General features: G+C 61.9%; 2 protein-coding genes across 7 annotated transcripts; one reads left to right on the top strand and one right to left on the bottom strand.

Annotated features, from left to right (window-relative positions):
• Positions 1–4,739: 4,739 nt before the first annotated feature.
• Positions 4,740–14,791, top strand: NAA60 (N-alpha-acetyltransferase 60, NatF catalytic subunit). 3 transcript variants are annotated; one of them, XM_037507722.2, is made up of 6 exons: positions 8,958–9,345; positions 10,634–10,749; positions 12,131–12,260; positions 12,775–12,871; positions 13,437–13,671; positions 14,601–14,791. In XM_037507722.2, exons 2-6 carry the CDS (start codon positions 10,640–10,642, stop codon positions 14,755–14,757), a joined length of 729 nt encoding a protein of 242 aa, XP_037363619.1. In that variant the 5' UTR covers positions 8,958–9,345; positions 10,634–10,639; the 3' UTR covers positions 14,758–14,791. The 3 variants fall into 3 exon arrangements, with proteins under 3 accessions (XP_037363618.2, XP_054549842.1, XP_037363619.1); XM_037507721.2 differs by lacking the exons at positions 8,958–9,345; positions 14,601–14,791 and adding an exon at positions 4,740–4,824 and having other exon boundaries at positions 13,437–14,208; XM_054693867.1 differs by lacking the exon at positions 14,601–14,791 and having other exon boundaries at positions 8,951–9,345; positions 13,437–14,208.
• A 4,064-nt stretch (positions 14,792–18,855) lies between these two features.
• Positions 18,856–24,581, bottom strand: CUNH16orf90 (chromosome unknown C16orf90 homolog). Of its 4 annotated transcripts, XM_054693866.1 has the most exons (4): positions 24,319–24,353; positions 22,517–22,603; positions 19,685–20,038; positions 18,856–19,333 (listed from the first exon to the last, which is right to left on the bottom strand). In XM_054693866.1, exons 3-4 carry the CDS (start codon positions 19,866–19,868, stop codon positions 19,176–19,178), a joined length of 342 nt encoding a protein of 113 aa, XP_054549841.1. In that variant the 5' UTR covers positions 19,869–20,038; positions 22,517–22,603; positions 24,319–24,353; the 3' UTR covers positions 18,856–19,175. The 4 variants fall into 4 exon arrangements, with proteins under 4 accessions (XP_054549841.1, XP_037363613.1, XP_037363615.1 ...); XM_037507716.2 differs by lacking the exon at positions 22,517–22,603 and having other exon boundaries at positions 24,319–24,581; XM_037507718.2 differs by lacking the exons at positions 22,517–22,603; positions 24,319–24,353 and adding an exon at positions 20,488–20,730.
• Positions 24,582–24,857: the final 276 nt, after the last annotated feature.

Raw genomic sequence — 24,857 nt, 5'->3', positions numbered from 1 at the left:
TGAGGGGAGCAGCGGGGAGACAGACGAGGTCTGCTGCGCCATGTGGGTAGCTCCCTGGCTGGGGATGCTGCAGTGGCTGCTGCAGTGGCTGCGAATAGCTTTCTGTGTGGAGACTTCACCCCTTGCACCACCAGGGAGACCTAGAAAAGCACTTTTATTACATTCATGTTTATGTTGTTTTTTTAAAAGTATTTTCGTAATCTCTTGGCATAATCTTCCAAAATGGAGGGGGCGGGGAGAGAAAGAAGGGAGTGTAAAGGCTGAAGTTAATTGTGAAAGAAATCTCATCTGGAAAGGTGAATTTCCACATTCATGGCATAAATCCTCCTCTTCCTGAAGATTAAGTTAGATGATGAACCAAGTATCCAGCATGCTCCCGTAACAGTAATTACTACTCATGGCAGGGCAGGTCATGTGGAGGTCTGAGAGGAGCAAAGCATCCTTCCCACCACCAAGTCCAGGCCCCAGGAAAGGGCGAGGGCCAGATGGCCGCAGGCCTTGTACACGCCTGAGCGTGAAGGTCAGCCACGTCGGAGCCCAGAGTGGGAACTGCACGGCCACTAGTGGCCACCTGACAGCAGCCAGCCCCCACTGGGGAGCTTCTCACATGCTTGCTAACCGCTCCAGAAATTCACGTACGTAATCATATAAATATTATATTTGGTTACAGGAAAAAAAAAGTATACCAAAAAAAGTGCTCCTTCGAAAATCTGCTTAGAAACAAAAGAACTCTAGTAGTAACCTTCATTTTAATGAAAACTAATTTTAAAGAAGTCCTGGGTTGTTCTCGGCTCAGACGTGAGATCTGAGCAGAGGGAGAGCTCCTCTTCAGGGGCGCCGGGCGGAGGCCGGGGCGCAGCGACCAGGACTGGGAATGGGAGCAGGCGGTGGTGTCACCCAGGCGCCTGCTGTCGCCTGCGGGGACGCCATCTGGGGGGGGGGTTGCCCCCTTCAAGTCGCCACAGGGACTTCGGGACGGAGCTAAGCGAACAGACCTTGGAGGGGCCCATTCCCCGCGCGCCCTATTCCCCCGCCCCCCCAGCTCCCCAGCACCGGGAAGATCTGCGCCTGCAGCCGCGCTCCCCGGCCGGCGTCGAGAGGCCGACTCCCCGGCCAGGACCCTCTTAGCACGCCGGGACTCGTCACCTTAGAAACTCCCCGCCGCCCGGGCGGAAGCAGCGAGGCCGAGACCTTGCGCCCGCGGGAGACGCCCCACGCAGCCCAGGCCGGGGCTCCCCGAGGCGGTGGGGCGCGCCCGCTCTGTGCCTGTGCACGACCCTGCCCTGTGATTGGCTGCCATGGCCGCCGAGGGGGCCGTCCTGCTCGTGGGTTGACCAATCGAGCCCCCGACGGAGGGCGCGGGCCCGCAGAGCTTGCTGGGAGCTGTAGTTTCCTGTTCTCCAGGCACGTGTTTCCGGTTCTGCTGGCCGGGTCTCCCCGGCGAGCTCGGTGCGCGTCCACCCGAGGGAGGGGGACGTTAGGGTGACCCCCGCAGGGACGTGGTGCTTCGTGGTAGAGGGGACACCCCGGAACCCGAAAGAAATTCGGAACCGAGATGTGGACCTGAGATTTGGGTCGCCGGGGACCGAGGCCCGGAGGTCGGGGCCCAGTCTTGCTTTGAGCAGTGAGCCCCCCGAGTCTCAGCGACCCCCCGAACCTTGGGGTGGGGGGCGACGTTCAGGCCGGTGGAGGCCGCTTGCTGGCTCCGCCCTGCTGCCGCGCGTTTCCCGGTTGCCGACACGGGCGCCGCGGGGCAGCGGTTGAAAGTAGAAAACCGAAGAGCCCCCCCCCCCCCCCCCGCGCCTTGCTCGGGTCAGCGCGGCCGTTTACAGCTTCGCTGTCCTCAGCTCCGAGGAGCCCAGAAAGCCTCTCCCGGCCCCCTGGGGAATAGTGTCCAAACGGCCAGTTTGGGGCGGACCCAGCGGGGAGGGAGCGGGTGGCTTAGTGTGCTCAGGTGGGGCTGGTGTGCGGTCATCCATCTGAGGAGCGTGAGCCTGTTCCCCCAAATCACGCACAGTGTTGTAAACCAGTGTTACCTCAATTAAAAAAAATTTTTTTTAGTTGCTTTATAAGATGTTTGGGGGGGGCGGGGAAGTATATTGGTGCTTTAACAGAAAATTAGGAGTCTCGGGCCTCCCTGGTGGTGCAAGGGGTTAAGCACAGCACTGGGAAGCTTTGAGTTTGATTCCCCCAGGGCGGCCAGGGAGCTACCCACAGGGCTCAGCAGACCTCTCCTGTCTCCCCGCTGCTCCCCTCAGCAGCGGATTTCAGTGGATCCACCTGTTCTGCTCCCCACTCTGTCTCTGGTGAATCTCCTCACCCCCCGGCATCTCTGGCCTGTACCCTTGCTCTTGCATGCATAAATAAATCTTTTAAAATAATAAATCTTTTTTAAAAACCAACTATTAAAAAAAGAATAAAAGTGCAGCTTGGATTTAATTTGAATTAAAAATGAAGATTGCTTTATATGACTTGAAAAACTTGTCATGAGTGCAATCTTTGATACTCTTATTAAAGGGATGTAAAAAATAATCAGACTCATTTTTTTATAGAGCATTTTTTTTAATAGAGGCATGTTTTATTTATTTTATTTATTTGTTTGTTTGTTTTGTTTATACAAGCACTGGGTACAGTCAGAAGCGCGGGAGGGTGAGAGAATTCACCAGAGCCAGAGAGGGAAGCAGAGCAGGCAGAAGGACCGAAGTACACTGCTGAGGGGAGCAGCGGGCGGCAGGAGAGGTCTGCGCGCCATGTGGGACCCTCCTCCGGTGGCCGGGGAGAAGCCTGGGATCAAACAGGCGCTTCAGAGGCCGCGGGCAGCTTCGCAACCCAGCGCTCAACAACTGCGCCACCGGGGAGGCCCCCAGACTCATTTTTTTAAAGTTCTTGCATACAAGAACTGGGGTACAGGCCAGAGGTGTGGGGGGTGAGAGGATTCACCAGAGACAGTGGGGAACAGAACAGGCAGATCTACACTGCTGAGGGGAGCAGCGGGGAGACAGGAGAGGTCTGCTGCGCCATGTGGGCAGCTCCCTGGCCGGGGATTGAACCCGCATTGCAGAGGCTGCGGACAGCTTCACACTGCGGCACTCAACCCGCTGATCCACTGAGGAGGCCATACCGTGGTTATTTAAATGAGAAGAAGGTACAGGACAAAAGGCCTTTTGCCAGTGTGCCATTTCTGACACATTGCCTCCCTGAATCTTGTCAATTCTTCTCTTTAAGGTGGATTCCAGAAAGGTTAGAGTTAAATCTGCAGCCTGCCTGGAAGTGATGTGGGGCTTCAAAGTATGCATTTCACACCCCCACCTCATTCTCCACTGTTCCACCCTCATTTATCTTGCAGTGTTGTGTGGGTGTTTCTAATCGATCTTATATAATTTTTTGCAACAAGTGTAATTATCATTTAATAATGACACTAAGTATAAATTTGTGCGGAGTGCTCACAATGTTCCAAAGGAACGAGGTTCACCAAGCCCATCTTTGCTAGCAGTAGCACAACACTGGTACTTAAACAGGTAGCTGTACAGAGTGGTGAATAGTTTTATACTAATCTTCCTTTTGTCCAAAGGATTTTCCAGCCTTTTAAAAAATAGCAACTTAGAGAAACTGTTGTAGAAAAGAAAATGCAGGTTGCCTCACCTATGTCAAGGTTCCGCCAGCCACTACTCTCATCTTCTGTAGTGAGTAGATGGCCCTACTTGCCTGTGGGCTGTGCTGCTCTTGATCTCTTTCTACCCATCACCTGCAAAGCATCTATCTCTTCACGTACCTTTATCTTGTCAAAATGTTAGAATATGCTGTTTTATTTTATCTTAGAGGTTTATTTATTTATGCATACAATAGCTGGGGTCTGGGGTGCAGGGTGGGGTGGGGATGGGGGTGGGGCGGTGACAGGACTCCCCAGAGACAGAGTGGGGAACAGAACAGGTAGTTTGACTGAAATCCACGGCTGAGGGGAGCAGCGGGGAGACAGGAAAGGCCTGCTGCGCCATGTGGGTAGCTCCCTGCCTGGGGGTCAGCTCCCTGGCCAGGGATGGCTGTGGATAGCTTCCTAGTGCTGACTTAACCCCTGCGTCACCAGGGAGGCCTAGAATGTGCTTCTTAAAAACATTCTGACACGGCGTTACTTCACGGGGTGTGCACAGTGCTTTATCCTGCGAGAACGCGGAGTCTGCTGGGTACGAATTCAGTCCCTCCAGGGCTGACCATTCTAGTCTCTGGCTGTGAGCAGGTTCTGGTCCTCCCTCCGGCGATGTGGGCTGTTCGAAAGCGAAGACCCAGCTGCGCTAAGGCGAGCGTCAGATTTTGCTGCACACGGGTCCCTCGCGACAACACTGACCAGAGCCCGCGCCAGAGCCCCTCCTGCGGCTGGGGGGCCGCCCGCCCCGGCCCGACACGGCTTCGTGGGGAGACAGGCCTGGTGCTGCCTCCCCACACCAGGCCGGGACCCGCGTTCCCACCAGGAAAGGAAGGGTCAGCGCAGAACCGGAGCCGCGCGCAGGGCGCGGGCCGAACCGAGGCTCCGGCTCCCGCCCCGCCCACCGGCGTCCCCGCCTCGCGCGAGACCCGCCCTCTTCGAAGATGGCGCCGTCGGCGTCGGGAGGCGGCGCCCACGTGGGCGCCCGTGGCCAATGGGCTTCCGGCTGCGCCGCCGGCCCGGCGCGGGAGGCGGAAGTGCCGCGGGCCGCCGCCTCCGTCCCGGTTGCGGCCCCTGCGGGTTACATAACTCTGCGGGCTCCGCGCGGCCCCGCTCCCCGCGCGCGGCGACCCCAGGATGCGCTGAGCGCCCCCCCCCTCCGCTGCCGCCGGCTCCCGCCCGAGGTGAGGTCCCGCCGGGGCGGGGGGGCGGGCGCGGGCCCGGCGGGGGACCCCGGCCCGCGGGGGCGGGGGGCGGCCTCGGCCGGGCTCGCCGGGCCGGGCCCGGGACGACGGGCGCGTCGGCTCGCGGGGTCCGGCGCCCCGCCCGGCGGGGCTCCCCGAGCGGAGGGCCGGCGGCTCCCGGGGCGCTGCCGCCGCCCCGGCCCCGCGCTCCGCCCGGCACTTGTTGCGCGCAGGTGCCCGCGCCGAGCCCCGCGGGGCTCCCGGCGCCGGCCCCGCCTCCTGCCCGCGCGCCGGCCGGGCGCCCCGACGCTGCCGGGAGCTCCCGGGCCCCCGCCCTTGCCCCCCGGGGAGACGGGGCAGCGGGGGGCCTGCCCGGACCGCGGGGAGCCCGGGCGGGGAGCAGCGCCCCGAGTCACCCCGCAGGGGGCGGGACGTTGCCCTTCGGGGCCCCGGCGCCGGAGCCCCGGCTCCCGCTCGGTGAGACTCACTTTGCCCCGAAGGGCGAGGGCGCGGCGCCCCCCCCCCACCGCGGCCGTCCGGAGCCCGGAGGTCGCAGCCGGCCTCGCGGTTGACCGGAGCCCGCACCCCGACGCCGCGGCGCCCCAGGAAGCGCTTGGGGTGCGGGGGGTGCCGGGGCGCGAGCCGGGCCGGAGTGGGGGAGCCTTGAACACCAGCGCGACTGACACAGGCCGGAACCGAACAGAGTCCTGCGCTCTCAGAGTCCCGACTTGCTTTAAGCTCGGGGGCGACTCGCTTTAAGCTCCGGGGATGACTCGCCTTAAGCTCCCGGGGCCGGGGTTGAAGGGGTTGAAGGTTAAAAGCGCCTGGAGGGGGCTGGGATGTGAGTTCTGTCTCTCTGCAGACGGACAGACGTCAGCAGGGCATGTGGCGCCGGCCCCTCTTCCAGGAGGGACCTGCCAGGAATTCAGGTGCAGAGGGCGGGAGGGAGGGCGGAGGGTCCCACTCAGCTGGCCCGACCCTGGGATCCCTGAAGACAGTAAAACCCGCGGAGGAACGAAGCCGCAGCCAGTGTCAGCAGGCCCGGACAGAAAATACCCTCCTAAAAATGTCCCGGGTCCTCTCAGCCTCTCTGGGCTGCGGCTGGAAGTGACTGTCCCTGTGTGTGTTTGGCGGCGCGCTTGTGTGTGTCATAACAACACCCCTGCTGGCCTTGACCTGGCTCCGCCGCCGCTTGCCCACGCGGGATGGAGGGACATTGCCCGGGTTAGGGGGTTTGAGGGGGTCACAGACACTTGAAAGGAGGCTGACCATCATTGTGAGCAAAGGCCCCACGATGTAGTCGGGAGTCTTCGGGGCTGAGTCCAGGGCGAAGCCCCCGCTGGTCTGGGACAGCCGAGAGCCAGCTGCCCCCCAGGCAGCGTCTTCTCTGAAGGGGGCATCTCCTGCCTCCAGACTCTCCCTCTGTGTCTCCTGGGGCACCCAGCTCCCCCACTGCTGACTACGGCGGGATCTGCAGGTCTGACAGCCCAGTGAGCACCTGTGGGGGTTTCTCTTCCTCTGACCCTCAGACCTTTGCTCAGGGACAGGCGTGGCAGGAAGGGCGTCCGCGGGCTGGGGCGGGGCCTGCTGAGGAAGTGCTCCGCAGTCCAGGCCAGCAGTTGGCCCAGGTGCTCCATGGCCCTCCTGCCCCAGGGCGGGGGTTGGCAGGTACTGACTGTCACCCTGGGTGGCCACAGTGCGGATCTTAGGTGGTCGGGCAGCGCGTGCAACAGGTCAGCCCCAGCCACATCCCCCAACTGCAGACTCCAAACACTCCAGCCTGGGCCCCCTGTGTGGACCTCGCGGAGTTTTTAAACTCCTTGGTGGTGAGTAGCGCTCGTTGCCTCACAATGACTTTACCTCCTGGCAGCGATGTGGGAAATAAGTGCCCAGGACAGGGAGCCGGCTGAGAGGAAGCAGCAGAGGGGACGGCGTGGACAGGGAAGGCTCTGCTTTTGCAGGAAGAACGAGAGGACGGCGCTTTGCCGTTCCAGGGCCGGTCTTGCGGTTCGCTTCTGGGTCGTGGTGGCCATCAGACGCCCAGTCTGAGGCGCCTGTCTGTGCAGCCGAGGAACGGCCTGCGCCGCAAGGTGGAAGCGCTGAACCCACCTCGGAACCCACCGGGACAGACAGACAGACAGCGATTTCATCGCAGTCAGCGGGCGGATCCCCAAAGACGGCGAGCACCGCAGCGCCCGCAGCACCGTGTTGGTGCTCGAAAGTTTCGTGGTGCCCATGGGAGCGCTGGAGCCCCCGCCGACCTTGCTTCTCCCAGGCAGGGGCTGCGGCACCCCTGTGGGCCCCGTGCCCAGGTGTGCCCTGGCTTCTGCTTCTAGGTCGCAGTTAGGTCGCCTCCCCTTGGCACTCTGGCTCGGAACCTGCTCAGGGAAATATGCGTGCAAAGGGCCGGGCTGGGGTGGTCGTGGTGTACACACAGCTCAGCTCCCACCCGGGAGTGTGCCCCGCACCCTCGCCCATTCCCATTAGAGAGATTAGCTCTTCTGTAGGAGACTCAAGAGGGCCTGAGCAGTGATTCTCGAGGGCAGCCCAGCAGGCCCTCCGCGTCTCCCACTACAGGCCTGGCGGGCTCTGACTGCACCAGGAGTGTGTGTACAGAGTAAAGAGAAAGGCCTAGAAGCGCCTTTTCCTCCTTCAAGAAAAGGGGACTGTCTCTTTAAAGTCTTTTTTTTCTTATGGTTGTCTTCAAGGTTGCAAATTTTTTTTTTTAAGATTTATTTATTTATACAAGCACTGGGGTACAGGCCAGAGGTGTGCGAGGGTGAGAGGATCCACCAGAGACAGAGCGGGGAACAGAACAGGCAGAGGGACACTGTTGAGGGGAGCAGCGGGGAGACAGGAGAGGTCTGTGGTGCCATGTGGGACTCTCCCAGGCGGAACGGGAATCAAACTGGCACCGCGGAGGCTGCAGACAGCTGCGCAGCGCTGTGCTCGACCGCCTGCGCCACCAGGGGAGGCCCCAAACTTGTAAAATTTTTTTTGTGGGACCCTCGCCGGCGGCCCGGGATCGAACCGGCACTGCAGAGGCTGCAGGCAGCCTCGCAGCCCAGCGCGCAACCGCTGCGCCACCAGGGGAGGCCATACTTGCAAATATTTTTAAAGCTTGGATTTCGCGTGACTGCAGGACCGCCCTGTGATGGCTCGCGGGCGCCCTGGACGTACCTCGCCAGTGCTGGCGGCCGGGCGCAGTGCCCCCTGCTTCCTCACTGGGCGCGCTGTTGGCGGGTTTGTTTTGGGCACCGGTGCTATTCCAGGGCACGAGGTTTACAAGGCGATGCTAGGAGAGTTTATTTGGGGGCAAAATGGGTCATCATTCTACCTGTAATTTGAAGAGATGCAGTAAAATCTCCAGGTTGTTACAAATTAAAAAGCAGACGGTTCAGTTATTTTCACAGGGAAATGTGTTCACGTTTCCACACGCCACCTGAAGTCTTTCTTCCTGAGCTCATTTTGAAACAGCTCTTCCACACAGAAATGAGCAGCGCGCGGCAGACAGCTGCTCCTCGCGCCAGGAGCAAATGCCGGCAGGTGGTTGAGCTTTTAAAAATCATTTTGGCTGTAAAAGCTAGCCTGTGATCAAGTGCTCATTTGTGCCAAAGCTGACCCACTTTCATGTTTAACATCGACTTAATTCTGAAGGCTCTTAAATGCAAACCCCGAGAAGTGAGGCGAAACCCCTGGTGGCAGGGGGGGGGTTCCTGGAAGCCGCTGCCCCTCCTGCACTTTCTCCTTCTGCACTGAGGAGCGGGTTCCCTTTCGCCCACTCTGCGTCCAGTTGCCTGGAAGAGCCCCCCCCCGCCCCCGCACCTGGTCAGGCATCAGCCCCGCTCAGGGTGTGGGTGCAGGTCAAGAACTCGGTTGACATCACCCCCAGACACTCTCCTACCTCTTGGCCCCCCCCTCATTACAGGGGCTTTTGTTGTTGTTTGTTCTGGTTACCAACCTGGGATCTGAACCGGGGATCATATTTCAGGGCGCCCCAGTTGGGTGTCCTACTGGGACCCCCCCCCCCCCGCCCCTGCCTGCAAAGCCACCAGGCCAGGAGCCTGTGGGCAGCCAAGCCCGTGGGCAGCCAACCCGGCTGGCCCAGGGTCCCCGCGTGACTGTGCGGGCCAGCAGGGCGCTGCCACACGCCCGGGAGGGTCTGCCCTTGGCCCGGCATCTCTGGCCCCAGTTCCGTGTCCCCTTCCCCGGTCATACTCTTGGCTCTCGTCTTCCTCGTCTCCCCCCAAACCTGGCCTGTCGTTCTGCTGCTTGACCTGCCACCCCTGCCCTCCTGTGTGCACACTCTTGGCCTGACCCCTGCTCTGATGTGCCCCCAGACCCGCCGGGGGCTGTGCCTGAGCGAGGCCAGCCCAGCACCTTTGGGAGGAGCACGGCCCGAGAACGGCCCTCCGCCTCCGCCCGCTTTACGTGGACGTCAGACGAGAAAGGAAGACGGAAGAGCAAAATCTGAAACAAAGATCATGTCACCCTGAGCCAGAACCACGCTGGTGCAGAGCTGTGAGCCCAGGGGGCCTCCCCCGCCCGCGGGGCTCTGTCCCAGGCTTGGGGCGCTGTCTCAGGTGCCCTGGCCTTCACCATGGCCCATGGCCGAGATGCCACCCTCCGCGGAGGCGCCCTCCCCCACATGCAAGCGTCTGCTTGCCCCCTGAAGACACCGCCCCCGCTCGCCGCTGACTTGCTCCACAGGCTCAGGGCTTGGGCAGGGGCTTCTTTTTTTTTTTTTTTCAAGATTTATTTGTATACAAGCACTGGGGTACAGGTCAGCGGCACGGGAGGGTGAAAGGACTCACCAGAGACAGAGTGGGGAGCAGAACAGGCAGATGACTGAAACACACTGCTGAGGGGAGCAGCGGGGAGACAGGAGAGGTCTGCCGCGCCATGTGGGTATCTCCCTGGCGGGCCGGGAATCGAACCCGCGCTGCAGAGGCTACGGGCAGAGCTTCACAGCGCTGCGCTCAACCTGCTGTGCCACCAGGGAGGCCCATGGACTGGGGCCTCTTGACTTTCCTCATTTTCTTGGCCCTGAGCTGGCCCTGCTGTTGATACTCAGCTTCTTGGGGGGCCCTGCGCCCACTCCCAGCACTCTGGACCCAGGGGTCTGATAGCCTCTGCTGAGTGCATGAGCCAGGTGCTTCCGCTGCAGCGCCCACTTGCACGGACTTGCAGCCTGGCCCTTCCCTGAAACACAGGGCCGCTCCTGACTGTGTGTTGGTCTCTCCCACAGTCTCCTTTTTTCTGTCCCGAGTCTCCCTCTGCTGGGTAGGGGGGAGCAATGACCCACCTGGCCAGTGCTGTGCCCTGTGACCCCAGGAACGGCCCCTGCGGCCATGGGACTGTGAGGCTGCCCCCGAGGGAGTGAGGCCTGGGGCTGCCATCCGGGTCCAGTGCCCATGCCCATGCCCTGGAGAGCCGGGGCGGGAGGGAGACACGAGAGCAGCCAGGGAGACGGGCTGCAGCCTGACGGAGCTTGGGGCTGAGAGGAGACCCCAGAGAGGGGCTGCCCCCCGTGGGGCTGGGGACACCCCGGTGAGCCCTGAGGGCATCCTGAGCACTGGTCCCGCCAGCCCTTCCTGAGCCTCAGTTTCCTTCCCTGAGCGGCAGGGGTGGTGACGCCTGCTGTGGGATGTGGGAGGGACGGCGACCCCCACATGTGACCGGGACCCCCTGGGGGCGGGTGGGCTTGCCCGCCTCGTCGGCTGCCCAGGTAGGAGCGGGCACGGGGAACGTGTCTGGCAGGCAGTGGGCCAGGAGGGTGCAGCCGCCCCCTTGATACCTCTCCCTGCAGGTGTGGATGACAGAGGTGGTGCCGTCCAGCGCCCTCAGCGAGGTCAGCCTGCGCCTCCTCTGCCGCGATGACATAGACACCGTGAAGCGTCTGTGTGGAGACTGGTTCCCCATTGAGTAAGTGGGCCGCGGCCGCGGGTGGAGGCGGGCACCAGGCACCTCAGGGGCCACGGGCCCGGCCCGCTCCCCGATGGCTGCCCAGCCCTTCACACCCACCTCCTTCCTGACTGGAAGAGCCCCCAAAAGGGCGTGGCTGGGAGCCATCGCCTCCCGGGTGTCCAGCCAGTGCTGCTGTGACGTCGTGGTGGGGATCGGGGCGGGCGTGCGGGCGGGCAGGCCTCGGGGAGCCGTGACGGCAGGACCGTGGGCCTGGAGTCGGCCGTCGGGGTGTCTGGGCAAGCCCTCGTCTTCGGACGTGCTGCTGGAGACCAGCCCTCCGGGGCCCGCTGTGTACCACGGCCGCGACATGCCCGAGGCACAGGCTCCCGGGAGCGCAAGGGGCCGGCGTGGGGCCAGACCACTCACGTCAGCGATGTCCTGTGTCTTTTTTGTCTGTTTCCTCCACTTCTCTGTCACACACACGTGGCGCTCCTGCGGCGAGAGAACTCAGTCAGGAGGCATGTGACCCCATGGAGTGCCCTGGGCTGGGGAGAGCCCCCAGGTGCTGCCTCTTCTTGCAGCCTCTTGGGCCTGAGGCTTCGGGTTCCGAGACAGGCCTGGGCTGCAGTCCCTCTGGCCGGCGTCAGCGAGGCTTCTAGAGGCCTGGAGGCCCGGGCGGGGGCTTGCACGCTCAGGCCTGGTGGAACCTGGCAGGAGGCAATCATTGGCCTCTGCACAGTGGAGCTGAGTCCCTCTGCTGCGTCACTGAGGGGTCACCGCCTCCTCTAGCTCTTGGTCTCAGGAGAGGCGTCCCAGCTAACCTGGCTTGACTGTCCCGAGTTACGAAGCAAACCCACACACCCAAGAGCCTCCGCACCCGCCCGGTGACTGGCCTGTCACCTCTGTGCCCTGGGGCTCGTGCTGAGTGATCTCACCTCACAACCCCCAGAGAGCGCTTGGCCTTGTTCTTGGTGAGCAGCCGCTGGCGGCTCTGGCCTCAGCCTCACCCGAGGGCTTGTCCCCACCCTGCCCAGGACAGCATTGTGGAGTCAGGTGCCACTTGGAGAACGCGGCTCTCTCCACGCTGCTTCTCCCAAATCCCAAAGCTGCAGAATTCGAGGGGTCACCCATGTGTCCCAGGGCCACCCACAGCCCTCCCTCCTGACTCAGCCGCCAGGTCCTCTCAGGGACAGTGCCCTCGGCTTTCCCGCTCATCTCCATGCCGTAAAATCACCTTTTCATCAGAAACCCCAGCCCCGCTGGACAGAGCGCTGCTCTAAGAAGGCTGCGGTGGGGGCCTGGAGGGAGAAACCCCGCGCCCACCGTGGCTCCACTGTCTGAGACGCAACCTTCATGGCGCTTCCCGTGGCTGCTTCACCTGCCTTGTCCTCCTCTTCAGGTACCCAGACTCATGGTATCGGGACATCACCTCCAACAAGAAGTTCTTCTCCCTGGCCGCCACCTACAGGGGCGCCATCGTGGGGATGATAGTGGCTGAAATCAAAAGTAGGACCAAGATACACAAAGAGGTGAGCTGTGCCATGCGACGAGGGGCCGCCGTCGGGGAGCCCCCGCTTCCGGGCCCTCCTGGCAGCGGCCCGCCACCCGCGGGTTGCCTGTGCGCCCGTGTGCAGGGCCCCCTCCGTCTCTGCGCCAGGCTCCGCACGGGGCGGGCGAGGGCTGGGGAGGGCCCTTGGCTGGAGACACCGTGGCGGCCTGGGCCCCTCTGCGGAGCCTCTCCAGACTCCGCGGGCTCCGCGCGCTGCGTGCCGTCCTCTCTGCCCGGTCGCCCGCTGCGCCTTCCTGGCCCACCACGCGCCCCTCAGGAAAGCGACTTTTTGGTGGGGGCCGATGTCATTTTTTCCCCCAGAAGGGCCCCCTTGTCTCCGTGGGAGCGGTGAGCCTCAGTCTCCGTTACCCTCCTGGCTCGGTCCCCTCCTGCCTGGGGGCCCCGGGACCGTGGCCAGGGCATCCAGGCTCGAGGGCGCCCGAGCTGGGACCGGGCGCGGCGTCGGCCTGACTTCACTTCCGCCTTCCCTTCAGGATGGAGATATCCTGGCCTCCAGCTTCTCGGTGGACACCCAGGTCGCCTACATCCTGAGCCTGGGAGTGGTGAAGGAGTTCAGGAAGCACGGCATAGGTGAAGGGCGCCCAGCACCTCCTGCGGCCCCAGCTCGGGCTCCCCCCTTCTCCTGCAGCAAGCCTGCCGGCCCCGCCCCGCCCGCCGACCTTCAGCCCATCCTCTCGCTCCATGTCTCAGTTCTTTCCTTCCAGAATCGGGCCCGAGGCGTGCTCACGCGGTGTCCTCGAGCAGCTGCAGAGAGCGCAGCTGCAGAAACACCCCCTCCACCATTTACGGGACACCCGCCACCCTGGGGAGCCGTGTCTCCAAGTCCCCCTCCCTCTTTGTACCCCCAGCTCACCTGTGGCCAGGCCTGTCTCTGCCGGGCTTTCCCGGCCTCAGGGGTCCACTCTCCGGTGTCGTAGGGGTGGCGAGTCTGTGCAGGCCCATCGCCCGGGAGGGTGCCCGCAGCCCGCGGTCCTGGCCGCACGGTCCTGTGGGCAGCAGGACTCTCCGGGGCTTTGGGGCGGGTGTCACGGGCGCCGGATGCAGCGGCAGAGGGTCCGTGGGGATTTCTGCGGGGCACCTGCCTGGCACGCCTCGCGCCCGCTGCCTGCGCATGACCCGCGCCCTCCCCCCGCAGGCTCCCTCTTGCTGGAGAGCCTGAAGGACCACATCTCGAGCACGGCGCAGGACCACTGCAAGGCCATCTACCTGCACGTGCTCACCACCAACAGCTCCGCCATCAGCTTCTACGAGAACAGGGACTTCCGGCAGCACCACTACCTGCCCTACTACTACTCCATCCGCGGCGTCCTCAAGGACGGCTTCACCTACGTGCTCTACATCAACGGGGGCCACCCCCCCTGGACCCTCTTATATCCTTCCCTTCTCGGGGCAGAGGTCGGGCTGCAGAGCCCCAGCGCGGCTCCCGGCAGCGGCGGGCACCCCTGGAGCTGGGGCCACTTCCTGTCATTCTCACAGCCGGCCTCGGGGTGCGAGTCTGTCCTGGCCAGATGGCGCTGGCTGGCGTTTGTGGAGAGCCGCCGCAGCGCGTGTCCAGAGAGCAGGCTCTGCGCTTGGTGCCGGGTCCCCACCTAGGCTGAGGGCCTGGCTGAACCCTGTGGACCCATCGTCTGACCACCCACCCACCCTGCAGGCCCTGAGTGCACCTCCTGTTCCAGCCGGGCCCTCAGCAGATACAGCCGCCCTCGGGCGCACGTGCTGGCAGGGCCACGCAGACAAGGGGGTGAAAGAGCCCCTGGCTGTCCTTGAACACTTGGGTTCGCACCTTCCTGTAGAGACCCCGGGGCCTGTTACCTCCCCCTTAGCTCCCACTGGCCCTAGACTGTGGGAGGAAGGCCAGGAGCCGTCCTCATGGTTGAGCGTGTGGCTTCCAAACAGCGCGTCGTCTGCGTGAGGTGGTTAAATGAGCGGGGCTAGCATTTCACAAGGAGATACCCAGGAAGGAGGAGACGCCCCCAGCCCACAGGCCTCTGTGTTGTGTGAACACGGGTGTCCGTGGGTGCCCAGGCTCCGAAGTGCCAGGCCATCGTGTCAGGGCGTGGGGAGGACCTGGAGGCCGTGGGCTCGGGGCAGAGCACTGGTTCCACCTGCTGGCCTCGGCCGAGTGTCCTTGTGCCTTCGCTCCGCTGCTGCCCTCGAAGGTTGTGAACATGCTGTTGAGGCTTTCTGTCCCCGCGGAGGCCCACCAGCCTGCCGCCTCGGGGGTCGTGTGTGGGCCCTGCTGACTGTCTCAGGGCACCGGGGCCAGTGCAGCCAGGCCGTTTTCCTTAACGGGGCCCACAGACTACATCCAGCACCTGGGCTCTACGCTCGCCAGCCTGAGCCCCTGCTCCATCCCGCACAGGCTCTACCGCCAGGCCCACAGCCTGCTCTGCAGCTTCCTGCCATGGTCCAGCATCTCCACCAAAGGTGGCATCGAGTACAGCCGGACCATGTGATGCCAGCGGGGCAGCCTTCACCAGGCTCCATCCCTTGGTGGCCTGCAGGGCCTGCCTTCCTGGCCTTCTGACCTCAGCTGGCCTCTGCAGAGGAGCTGGCGGCCACCCGCCCGGCCCATCGGCCTGCCCCAGCCACAGGCCCGGTGCTACGCGGGCTCAGCAGAGCAGAGCAGGGCTGCGCGTGCCCCATCTCCGACAGGTAGGCCGGAGCAGGTGGGCGGGGGGACAGAGCCGGGGGTGGGGGGGTGACGTGCCAAGTGGAGGCCTGGGACTTCCAGCGGCGGGAGCAAGGCTGGCCAGGCACCTGCCGTGCGGGGCTGTGGGAAAGCGGCGCTGAGAGCTGAGTCCCCCGGGCCCAGCTACGGAAGCTCGGAGGGCGTGCGGGACGCCCTGGCCAGGAGGTTCTGCCCACTTCCAAATGCCTTTCACTCATTCTCACACTGAAAGGCAGGCCCTGCTACCCTGACCCCCGGGCCGCCCAGGGCCCCACCCTAGCACCAGCAGTGGCGCCACTAAACAGGGCCCCACTGGTACCTCCTGGCAGACACATTGTCCAGACCTCTCCTGGGCCTCATCATGGCAGGGAGCTGGGCGCTTCAGACTTCACAATGGGGTCTTGGCCCCCGGCCCACGCCTTGTGCATAGACCCCGCGGGCAGTGGGTGACGGCAGCGAAGGTGACAGCGGTGTGCGTGGCGGCTGGGCTGGCACCTGCCACGTGGCCTTCATTTGCACTGGGACCTCGGGGTGGCAGGCTAGGGCCTCAAGGGCACCCTGGGCCCAATGGTGGGCTCCTAGGCTGGGCAGTGTGTGCTGTGGGGTCTTCACCTTTGCCCCCTTCTGCTCTCTCCTGCAGGCTTTCCCAGCCTCCTCCCCGCTCGGGAAACCTCCACCTGCCCAGCCCTGCTCCTGCTTCCCCGTGCACGAGCCGTCCCACCCCGTCCCCGCTGGCTGGAGCGTGGCGGTGTCCACTGTGCTGTTTCTTCTGCTGCCCCCGATCAAAGACAGGGCGCCCGCTCCACCCCCCTGCCCCGGCTCTTCCCCCACTGCCCGTTCCTGCCTGCACCTTCCTCCACAGTGGGAGTGAGCTGCTGGGAGGAGGAGCCCCCCCCCCTTGTGGACAGACTTGGCCCTGAAGCACGGGCACCTTGGAGCGGGAGGGCCATCGGCAGGGGACAGCAGCCTGCAGAGGCCTGGGGGCCCTTTTGAAGGGGCTGGCACGTGGTGGGCTGGGGGGCATACAGCTCTGGAGCTTCCTCTCCGATATGGGTGGCCCCCAATCCTTAGCAGTCTCCTGCTGCCAGCCTTGTCCTGCCCTGGGCTCGTGGAATGTTCCATGTGGCTGAGCTGCAGTAGGGGACTGGGCTGAGGACAGGGGTGGCCAGGGCCCGGGGGTGCACCCAGCCCCCAGAGTCCAGGTTGGGTGCAGACAGGAGGAAGCGAGCATGCGGCGGGGCCTGGGAACAGGCTTGTGCCTTGTGAAGACAGAGGCTGGCAGCCCTGAGAAGCGTGAGTGGCTACCCCTGGCTTCTCAACCACCCCGTACCCCCAGAGCTGCTTGTTGCCGCCCTGCCCTCCGAGGGGTGCAGCACGCCCAGCGCTGCAGCATCACCCCGCACCCGTCAGCGGAGGGGAGTCCGTCCTCCCCTCCTCAGGGCTCCCCAGGGGGCCTCACGGGAGGCCCAGCTGCTGTCCTTTTTCATCTGAATCAACGGTGATCATGTGATTTTTATTTCTGCCCCGTCGGGCAAAGGAAGAGTCTTCAGGAAAGTTCTGCCATGGACTTTCACGACCGCTCTCACAGACCTTGCCCCTGCACCCATGGCGGCGTCAGCCCAGCGCTGACCGGGTCGCTGCGTCTCATTACAAACGAGTAAACAGCCTGAACTGGTCACTCCGTCTTTGCAGCAGCTCCCTGCTCTCGCGCCCTGCCCTGCGGGGTCAGCCCTGGGCTGAGGGTGGCCCCGGAGCTGCTGTCCCCCAGCCAACGGGCCCGTGGTCTCGTGACGCGAGTTCTGTGGCCAGTGCGGCCCTGGCAGGGGGCCTGCAGCTGAGGGTGCTACTGGCTGCCGCCCCTGAAGGCAGGAAGGGCTCAGCAGCTGCCGGGCCAGGGTCCGGCCAGCGCTCAGCCTGGGTCAGACAGGCCTCTGGGGCGCGCTCCTGGCTTAGAGAGGGCAGCTCGACGCCATTATCAGGTGAGGACCTAGGGCCAGTGCACCGTCCCCACAGGAGCCTGGGGGGGTCCTGAGCCAGGACACCCCATCATGGGAGCCAGAGGCAGGGCACCAGTTGTTTCCACCAACCTCTCCTTGGAGTCTCTGGACACCCTGGGGCTCAGGAACTACCCAGGAGCATGCAGGTGGTCAGTGATGGGCCCGGGGCATGCCCCATGCCCTGGCTCCCCTGCTGGGGCTCACCCAGGCCGCCTCTGGGCATGGGGCCTGAGGCAGCTGCAGAGCTGGGCTGTGGCCTGGCAGGAGCCGGCCTGGCCCCCCAGCCTCCCCCTATCCATCCCCCCAGCTCCGCTCTTGGTTACTCCACCAGGTGCGCTTGTCTACTTTGGCCTGCCAGTGGGTCAACGCCGAGTTTAGGGGATGACTTCCTGGGGCCCTTGGTCAGTTGTGCAGCCAGGGTAGAAAGGTTGACCCCTGAAGGCAGCAGTGGCCCCCCCACTCAGGTTTCTGGGACAGTCTTCCAGGGCTGAGAGTGACACCTGGAAATGGGGTGCAGCCACTTGGGCCCATTCTGCTTCTTGGCCTCTTCCAGGTGCACTTCCAGAAAGCTCGGGAACTTAGGAAGGTTGCTGGTCAGCTCAGTTAGTCCTCCGGGCTGTGCTCTGCTCTCCACGCATCTGCCAGGGCAGTGGCAACAACGCCGAGGAGGGCCTGCCTCCCAGGTGGCCAGGAGCTTGGCCTGGGCCTTGGTTCCCTCCATGTGGCCTCCCCCAGGCTGGGTTGGTTTCCCCGACGTTGGGGCCTTCTTCCTGGGCATGCTGGAAGCTGTCAGGCCTCCTTTGTGCCCAGAAGTGACCCCGTGTCACTCCCACCACATGCCATTGATAAAGCAAGACCCAGAGCTGGCCCCAGGTCAAGGAGGGTTTGCTGCCAGGGGCCAGGACACCAGGACACAGCTTGCGGCGGCCACCACGGCCTGCATGTCCCGAGCTGCGGCCCCTGGGACCTGCTCCTGCCGAGTGCCTGGGCTGCTGCTGGTGCTGGGGCAGCCCTCCCGAGCCGCAGTCCCTCGCTCTAGGGGGCTCATCCGGTGGCCGCATCCCTCCCTGCCTGTCCCTGGGCTGTTCCTGGAGGGTAGTGGGCTCAGATGCAGAGCCTGGGGTTCGCACGCAGGCCACCCACACTTCTGAAACCCCCAGGGGCAGAAGCCTGGGCACTTATGCAATGTCTAGGGGCAGGGGAGGGACCTGAGGGAGCACCCCCACCTCCGAAAGGAACCCACTGTGTGGGTGTCCAGCGCATCCCTGACACCCCTGCGGTGCTGACCAGACCTGACTGGCCTGGCTGCCACCACCAGCCAGACAGCGGGGGCGGGGTGGACCCTGGGCTCCCCTCAGATTCCCAGCAGGCTGGGCCCAGTGATGTTGAGGGGTGTGGGGTGTCTCACATGCTTCTGACCCCCAGAAGACACTGGAGACAATTTCACAGGACAGGATGCCAGCGGTCAGGTGAGCAGGGCTGGGCGTGCTGCTGGACAGCCACAGCGCACAGGGCGCCCCCAAGCACAGGGAGGCCCCCAGCGCCAGCTGGGCTGAGAAGCAGCCCCCACCCTGAGCACAGGCGAGCCCGGCCGGCGCCCGCAGTCTCTCCCAGCTCGGGGTGGAGGGCTGTGTCCACCCTGCTGGGACAGGCCATTCGGTCCCCGTGGAGCGGTGGGCGCAGCCCAGTCTCCGTGCAGGACAGGCCCCTGCTAAGGTTCTGCCCGGCCAGACCCTCGCGCTCCTCCCCGCAGCCTGCCAAGCCCCGCTGCCTTGCCTTTGCCCTCTGCCCCCGGGAGCCTCGACTATTGTGGGAGCGCCCGGCCCAGGCCCAGGGGCTGATGGGGTTGGCCCGATGACCACAGGCGGGGCAGGTAGGTGCTGGCCTTGGCTTTTATTGAGGTTAGACCCGCGGCTCCCCGGCCTCTCGGCCTCTCGGGAGCTACTCTCCGCTCAGCCCGGCCTCCCGGGCTCCAGTGGCTGCCTGGGGATGGAGCAGGCTGCAAGGGCACCCCGGCTGCTGTTTCTCTGTCCTTCCCGGGACCGCCTCCCGCCCCCCACCCAGATTCCGTGCCGGCGACAGGCCGGAGGCTCCAGCTGGGATCACAGCCTGGCAGAGCCCTTCCTGTGGGCCCGCCCCCCTCGAGGGCATCCCTGGCATCCTGCCCCTCCCGTCCAGCCGGGAGAACAGCCCTGGCAGGGGATCCCTATGGCCTCTCCAGGGCCCCCGAGCGGGTTCTCTTGCACAAAGGACACGGGGGCTCCTCTGAAGGCCGCCAGGACCTCTTGGGCCTGAGCCCCAAGCCTTCGGCTGTGTGGGGCGGGGGAGGGGCACCCTTGGCTGCGTCCACACTGGAACTGGAAGCTGAGGAGAGGAGAGAGGCGGCGTCAGGAGGGCCCCGCCAGGGCCAGCACAGCCCCCCCCCCCCCCCCCCCGTGACCCCAGAACCCAGTGTCCTCCAAAGAGGGGAGGAGCGGTAGCTCTTAAAGGGAACCCCGAGAAAGGGGAACAAATGGGAAGGCCCCTCATCTAACCCGAACCCCTCATTTTACCGATGGGAAAAGAGCGTCAGCCAAGGGGAGAGCTGGCGACGTCCCTCAACAGGGCAGGGCTAGCACGGGGCCCAGGAGTCTTGCGGGAGGAGAAGCACCCTCTGGGCACGTCCGAGTCCCAGTCCTACCCTGGGGTTCCTCCTGGCCCCAGCCTCGGCCTCACCTGTATTTCCCAGGCTGCCCCTGGGCAGTTGAGCTTCCAGAAGGGTGGAGCAGTGGCTGTTACCTGGGCCCAGAGTCCCCCGTGGCAGGTCCAGGGGCCAGGCCATGGCCTGAGGACTGGGGAGGCAGCCCCCGGCCATCAGGCGGCCCAGCCAGTGGCTCTCGCACTGACCAGCGGGCCGCATGTGTCCCGGCAGGTAGAGGGCCAGGGCCCGGAGGTGGCGCAGCCGGAAGTTCTTGGGCTTGCTTCCCTGGGCGCTGGGGCACTGCTGCTGCTGGGCCCCCAGCCCCCCCTCGTAGATGTTGGGTGGCGTATCGGGGTGGCTGGCGCGTCCTCGGGCCCAGCTCACTGCATCTGCGGAGGGGAGAGCAGGAGGGGTGGGCAGGGCAGGCCTGAGAGCGCCCTCACACTGACCGCTCACCAGCTCCCGTCCACCCACTCTGGCCTGCCCGGCCCGCCTGTCTGTCAGAAGGACTCAGTCCGGTTGTCCCGCCTCCCCCATCACACCTCCTCCCTCTCCCAACCCACGGGGAGGCCTGAGGAGCCCAGAGCGTGGCACCAAGCTCTCTTTCAGGACTTGGAGAGCTTCCTGCCACCCTCTGTAGCCCCCTACCCTAGAAAGTATTCCGGTGCCAGGATAGAAATTGAACAGGGGTCGGGGGCACGTGGCCTGGACCAGTGGCCACTCCCCTCCCCCAAGCATGCATTCCCTGAGGCCACCCCGGTGGCTTGGGGCCCAGGTCGGGCCAGGTCGGGACAGGAGGGCGTCTATCCTGCCGCTCCTCCTCCCCACAGCCCGGCACCTTCTCTTATGCGCAGCTGAGAGAATGCACAGACCAAGGCTTCCATGGAGGGCCAGTGTGGGGGAGAGCAGCCAGGCCTGTGCCACAGGACCCTGCTCTCCCCTGCCTCGGGGATGGGTCTGCAGGTCTCCCGTGGCAACTGGCTCTATGATGTCACAGGGGAAACTCCCAGCTTTCTTGGACCCCTGAGTTTGGGGAAGGATGATGCCCAGGGCAGGATCAGGGGGGAACCCTAAGGGAGGCCCCTGGCCCCTCTGGGTTGGGACATGCCACACAAAACAGACCCAGCTCTTGCAGTCCGGAGGGTCATGCCCCTCTGTCCTCATCTGGGGGTGGGAAATGAGGGTTCAGGGGTACAGACTTGGTTAGACATGGGTCAGTGCTTTGTTGAGAAATGAAAGAAAAGTAAGTGGAAAATATTCCATGTTCATGGACTGAAGAAAAGGATTGTTAAGAAAGCTGTACTCCGGGCCTCCCTGGTGGCGCAGGGATTAAAGTCTCAGCGTTATCAAGTTACTGACAGCCACGGTGGCCTGAGTTCAATCCCTGGCCAAGGGAGATGGACCCACATGGCGCAGCAGACCTCTCCTGTCTCCCCGCTGCTCCCCTCAGCAGTGGATTTCCATGCATCTGCCTGTTCTGTTCCCCACTCTGTCATGAATCCTCTCCTCCCACACCTCTGGCTTACGCCCCAGTTCTTGTATGCATAAATAAGTGAAAATAAATCTTAAAAAAAGAGAGAAAGCAATACTCCCTAAAGACCTATAAATCCATTGAAATCCCAATGACCTTAGAGGCTGAAGAACTGATCGAAGAATTGGGTTCACATGGGAACCCAGATAGCTGAAAACCATCTTGAAAGAGTTTGAATACTCAAATTCCCTGATTTCAAAACTTAATTCAATGCTTCAGTAACAAATGGTGTGGCGCTGACATAAGATGGACACCTAGGCCAATGACATAGAAGAGTGAGCCCAGAAATTAACCCATATCCTATGGTCAACTGATTTTCTTTAAGCATTCCTCTTCATAAATAGTCTTTCCCCAAAACGGTGCTGGGACAACTGGAGAGTCGCATACAAAAGAATGAAATCAGACCCGAACATGTTACACCATGTATGAAAATTAACTAAAAATGCATCAAAGACCTAAATATAAGAGGCGAAACTATAAAACTCTTAGCAGACAGCAAATCTTCATGACCTTGAATTTGGCAATGGATTCCTGGCGATGACATCAAACCCACAAACGACAAATGGCAAAAAATAGATACATTTGACTTCATCAAAATTAAAAACTTTTGTGCTGCAAAAGACACTATTAAATGAAAAGACAGACTGCAAAAATGGGAGAAAATATTTGCAAGTCATATCTCTGAGAAGGGTTAGTATCCAAGTATGAAGAACTGAACAACAAAAAGACGGTGCTGCGCCATGTGGGCCAGCTCCCTGCCCGGGATCGAACGCATGCCGCAGCGGTGATAGCGCTGAGACTTAATGCCTAGGCCACCAGGGAGTCCCCTGAAGTGGATGAAGAGCTTGAACATATATTTATTCAGAGGTATACAAATGATTAACAAGCATTAAAAAAAAGTTTAACATTAGGGAAATGCAAACTAAAACCACAGAGGGGCGCTACTTCACAACCACGAGTATGCCTATTTATATATATATATGTATGTAATGACAGGTGTTAGGATGTGGAGAAATCAGAATTCTCCTACACTGCTGGTGGGAATGTGAAATGGTACAGTCACTTTGAAGCAGTTTTCAGTTCCTCAGCAAGGTAAACATGGAATTAACACCCAGCAATGCCACTCTTCAGGGTCTACACCCCCTAGGAATTGAAAACAGGTATTCAAATATGCCCCTGTGCACAAATGTTCACGAGAGCATCATTCTTAGTAAAAAAGTGGGAATGTCCAAGCATCCATCAGCTAACAAGTGGATAAGCTGCGGTGTGTTCATCTGAAGAACTACTCATTTACAAGAAGGACTGATGTGCTCTCCAGGCCGCCGTGGGGACGAACCTCAAAAACATTATGTTCAGTGGAAGAAACCCGACACGAGAGGCCACATGTGAGTCCATTTCTAAGCAATGTCCAAAACAAATAAATCTGTAGAGACAGAAAGCAGATTAGTGATCGCCAGGGACTGAGGGACAGAAGAAATGGGAGGTGACTCCTTCATTGGAAACATGTTCCCTGAAATGTGTTTTATAGTGTGGAACAACACTGCGAATGTACTTAATTCTACTGAGTTGTACATTGAAAAGTAAATTTGACCCCAGTGAACAGCTAGTACACACAATGGGCCGGTATTCAACGCCGTCAAGATCACCACAAGGAGATCCTGAGAACTGGCATCGCGGAGAGGGGGCTAAAGACTAGCTGGGGCCTGGCCAGAACAGGACGTTAGGTATAACTTAAGGAAATCTGCATAAAGTCTGATTTTTAGTTAATAATTATGTATCCGTGTTGGTTCATCAATTGCAACAAATGTATCATAGTTGAGGATATTAACAGCAGATGGGGTGAGGGCATGGGAACTCTGTACTACCTGCAAGTTCTTTGCCAATCTAAAACTACTCTAAAATTAAAAGTTTATTTTTTAAAAAAATGTTTGGGGCCTCCCTGGTGGCGCAGGGGTTAAAGACAGAGCGTCGTCAAGCTATCGCCAGCCACTGCAGCACGGGTTCCATCCCCAGCCAGCCAGGGAGCTACCCACATGGCACAGCAGACCTCTCCTGTCTCCCTGCTGCTCCCCTCAGCAGTGGATTTCAGTCGATCTGCCTGTTCTGTTCCCCACTCTGTGTCTGGTGAGTCCTCTCACCCCCACACCTCTGGCCTGCACCCCAGTTCTTGTGTGCATAAATAAATAAATGTTTAAAAATAATAAAAATGTTCAATATGGCTTATGGCTCTGACGTGCCATGCCTAGCTATTTACTGAAGAGAAAAGAAAGCCCAAGTCCACGCACGGGTGTCTACATGAACACCTGCACCAGCTGCACTGGAAGCGCCCATGAGCAGGTGAGTCTGCTTGTTTGCAGTTTCAGTTGCTTTTCCCTAATGACTAATGTCTTCAGTATCTTTCCATTTCCTTATTTAAAAAAATTATTTTTATTTATTTATGCATACAGGAAGTGGGGTGTAGGTCAGGGGTGCAGGAGGTGACCGGCTTCACCAGAGGCAGAGTGGGGAGCAGACCCGGCAGATCCACCGAAATCCACTGCTGAGGGGCGCCGCGGAGAGACGGCAGAGGTCTGCCGCGCCCTGTGGGCAGCTCCCTGGCCGGGGCTTGCACTCAGGTGGCCGTGGCTGGGGCTAGTGCTGAGACTTGACCCCTTGTGCCACCAGGGAGGCCCCGTTTCCTTATTCTTTGCCATTTGCCTTTTGTGAAATATCTTTACATTTTTGTGTGTTTTTTTTTTTAGGATTTTTATTTCATTTATACAAGTACAGGCCAGAGGCGTGGGAGGGTGAGAGGATTCACCAGAGACAGAGCAGAAGAGGCAGACCGACCGAAAGCACTGCCGAGGGAGCAGCGGGAGACAGGAGAGGGTCTCGCCCAGGCGGCGGGGATCGAACCGGCGCTGCAGAGGCTACAGGCAGCTCCAGAGCCGGCGCTCCGCCGCCTGCGCCCCCAGGGGAGGCCCTTGTCAGTTTTCTATCGGTTGTTTTCTTATTTCTGAAGCCTGAGGGTTAAGTATATGCGCTTATGTTCTCAAGTGTCTCGAAGACACCGATTTTAAATTTTGATGGTCCAATTTATCAAAAAACATTTTTGCAAGGCTCCTTCTTGGGGTGGTACGGCTAAGAGATCCCGCTCACCCGGCCACAGAGCTTGTCCCTCGCTTTCTCCCCCAGAACGTGCAGGCCTTGGGCGTCCCATGGAGTGGGGGGCATGTTTTCTGGTTAATTTTTCCACGGCGCGTCAAGCGGGGGCGGAGGTTCATCTACGGCGCAAGGATTTCCAATTTCCAAACGCCATTTCCTGGAAGCCTGTCTGCACGGACGTTCCCTGCCCCGGCGCCCACCCTCTCCGGGGTGTATTTCGGGGTCCGGGGGGGGCCGCGCCCGTGGAGCCAGCGCCTGCGCCGACATCCGCGACGGGCAGAGCGCGACAGGGCGCCTCGCGGCCTCCTCGGCGCCCGGGCCCGGCCCGGCCCGGCTCAGCTCGCGTCGCCCCCGCGGACGCGGCCCGGTTGCCAGGACAACCGCCGGCGCACGCGGACCCGGAAGCGTTTCCGGCCCGGGGCGAGGCGGCGGCGGGAGCCCCGCGGGCCCCAGCGGAGCGCTCGCGCCCCGACGCCGGCGGACGGGGGCCCGGAGGAGGCGCGCGCCACTGCGCATCTGCCTGGGGCGCCAGC

The sequence above is a fragment of the Talpa occidentalis genome, unplaced genomic scaffold (genome assembly GCF_014898055.3).
Source record: "Talpa occidentalis isolate TD23 unplaced genomic scaffold, MPIMG_talOcc4v2.1 talOcc4.12, whole genome shotgun sequence".
NCBI lineage: Eukaryota > Metazoa > Chordata > Mammalia > Eulipotyphla > Talpidae > Talpa > Talpa occidentalis.
Note: the sequence above shows the minus strand (reverse complement) of the source record. Positions and strands in the feature narration are given on the sequence as shown.

Excerpts from the sequence above, each read along its gene's own strand:
- NAA60 (XM_037507721.2), top strand. The coding sequence starts at position 10,640 with ATGACAGAGGTGGTGCCGTCCAGCGCCCTCAGCGAGGTCAGCCTGCGC. Across the intron at positions 12,261-12,774 it reads GGACCAAGATACACAAAGAG|GATGGAGATATCCTGGCCTC; the intron begins GTGAGCTGTGCC and ends CCTTCCCTTCAG. Across the intron at positions 12,872-13,436 it reads GTTCAGGAAGCACGGCATAG|GCTCCCTCTTGCTGGAGAGC; the intron begins GTGAAGGGCGCC and ends CTCCCCCCGCAG.
- CUNH16orf90 (XM_037507716.2), bottom strand. The coding sequence starts at position 24,379 with ATGGGACGCCCAAGGCCTGCACGTTCTGGGGGAGAAAGCGAGGGACAA. Across the intron at positions 20,039-24,318 it reads GGGACAAGCTCTGTGGCCGG|ATGCAGTGAGCTGGGCCCGA; the intron begins GTGAGCGGGATC and ends TCCCCTCCGCAG. Across the intron at positions 19,334-19,684 it reads GGGCAGCCTGGGAAATACAG|CTTCCAGTTCCAGTGTGGAC; the intron begins GTGAGGCCGAGG and ends TCCTCTCCTCAG.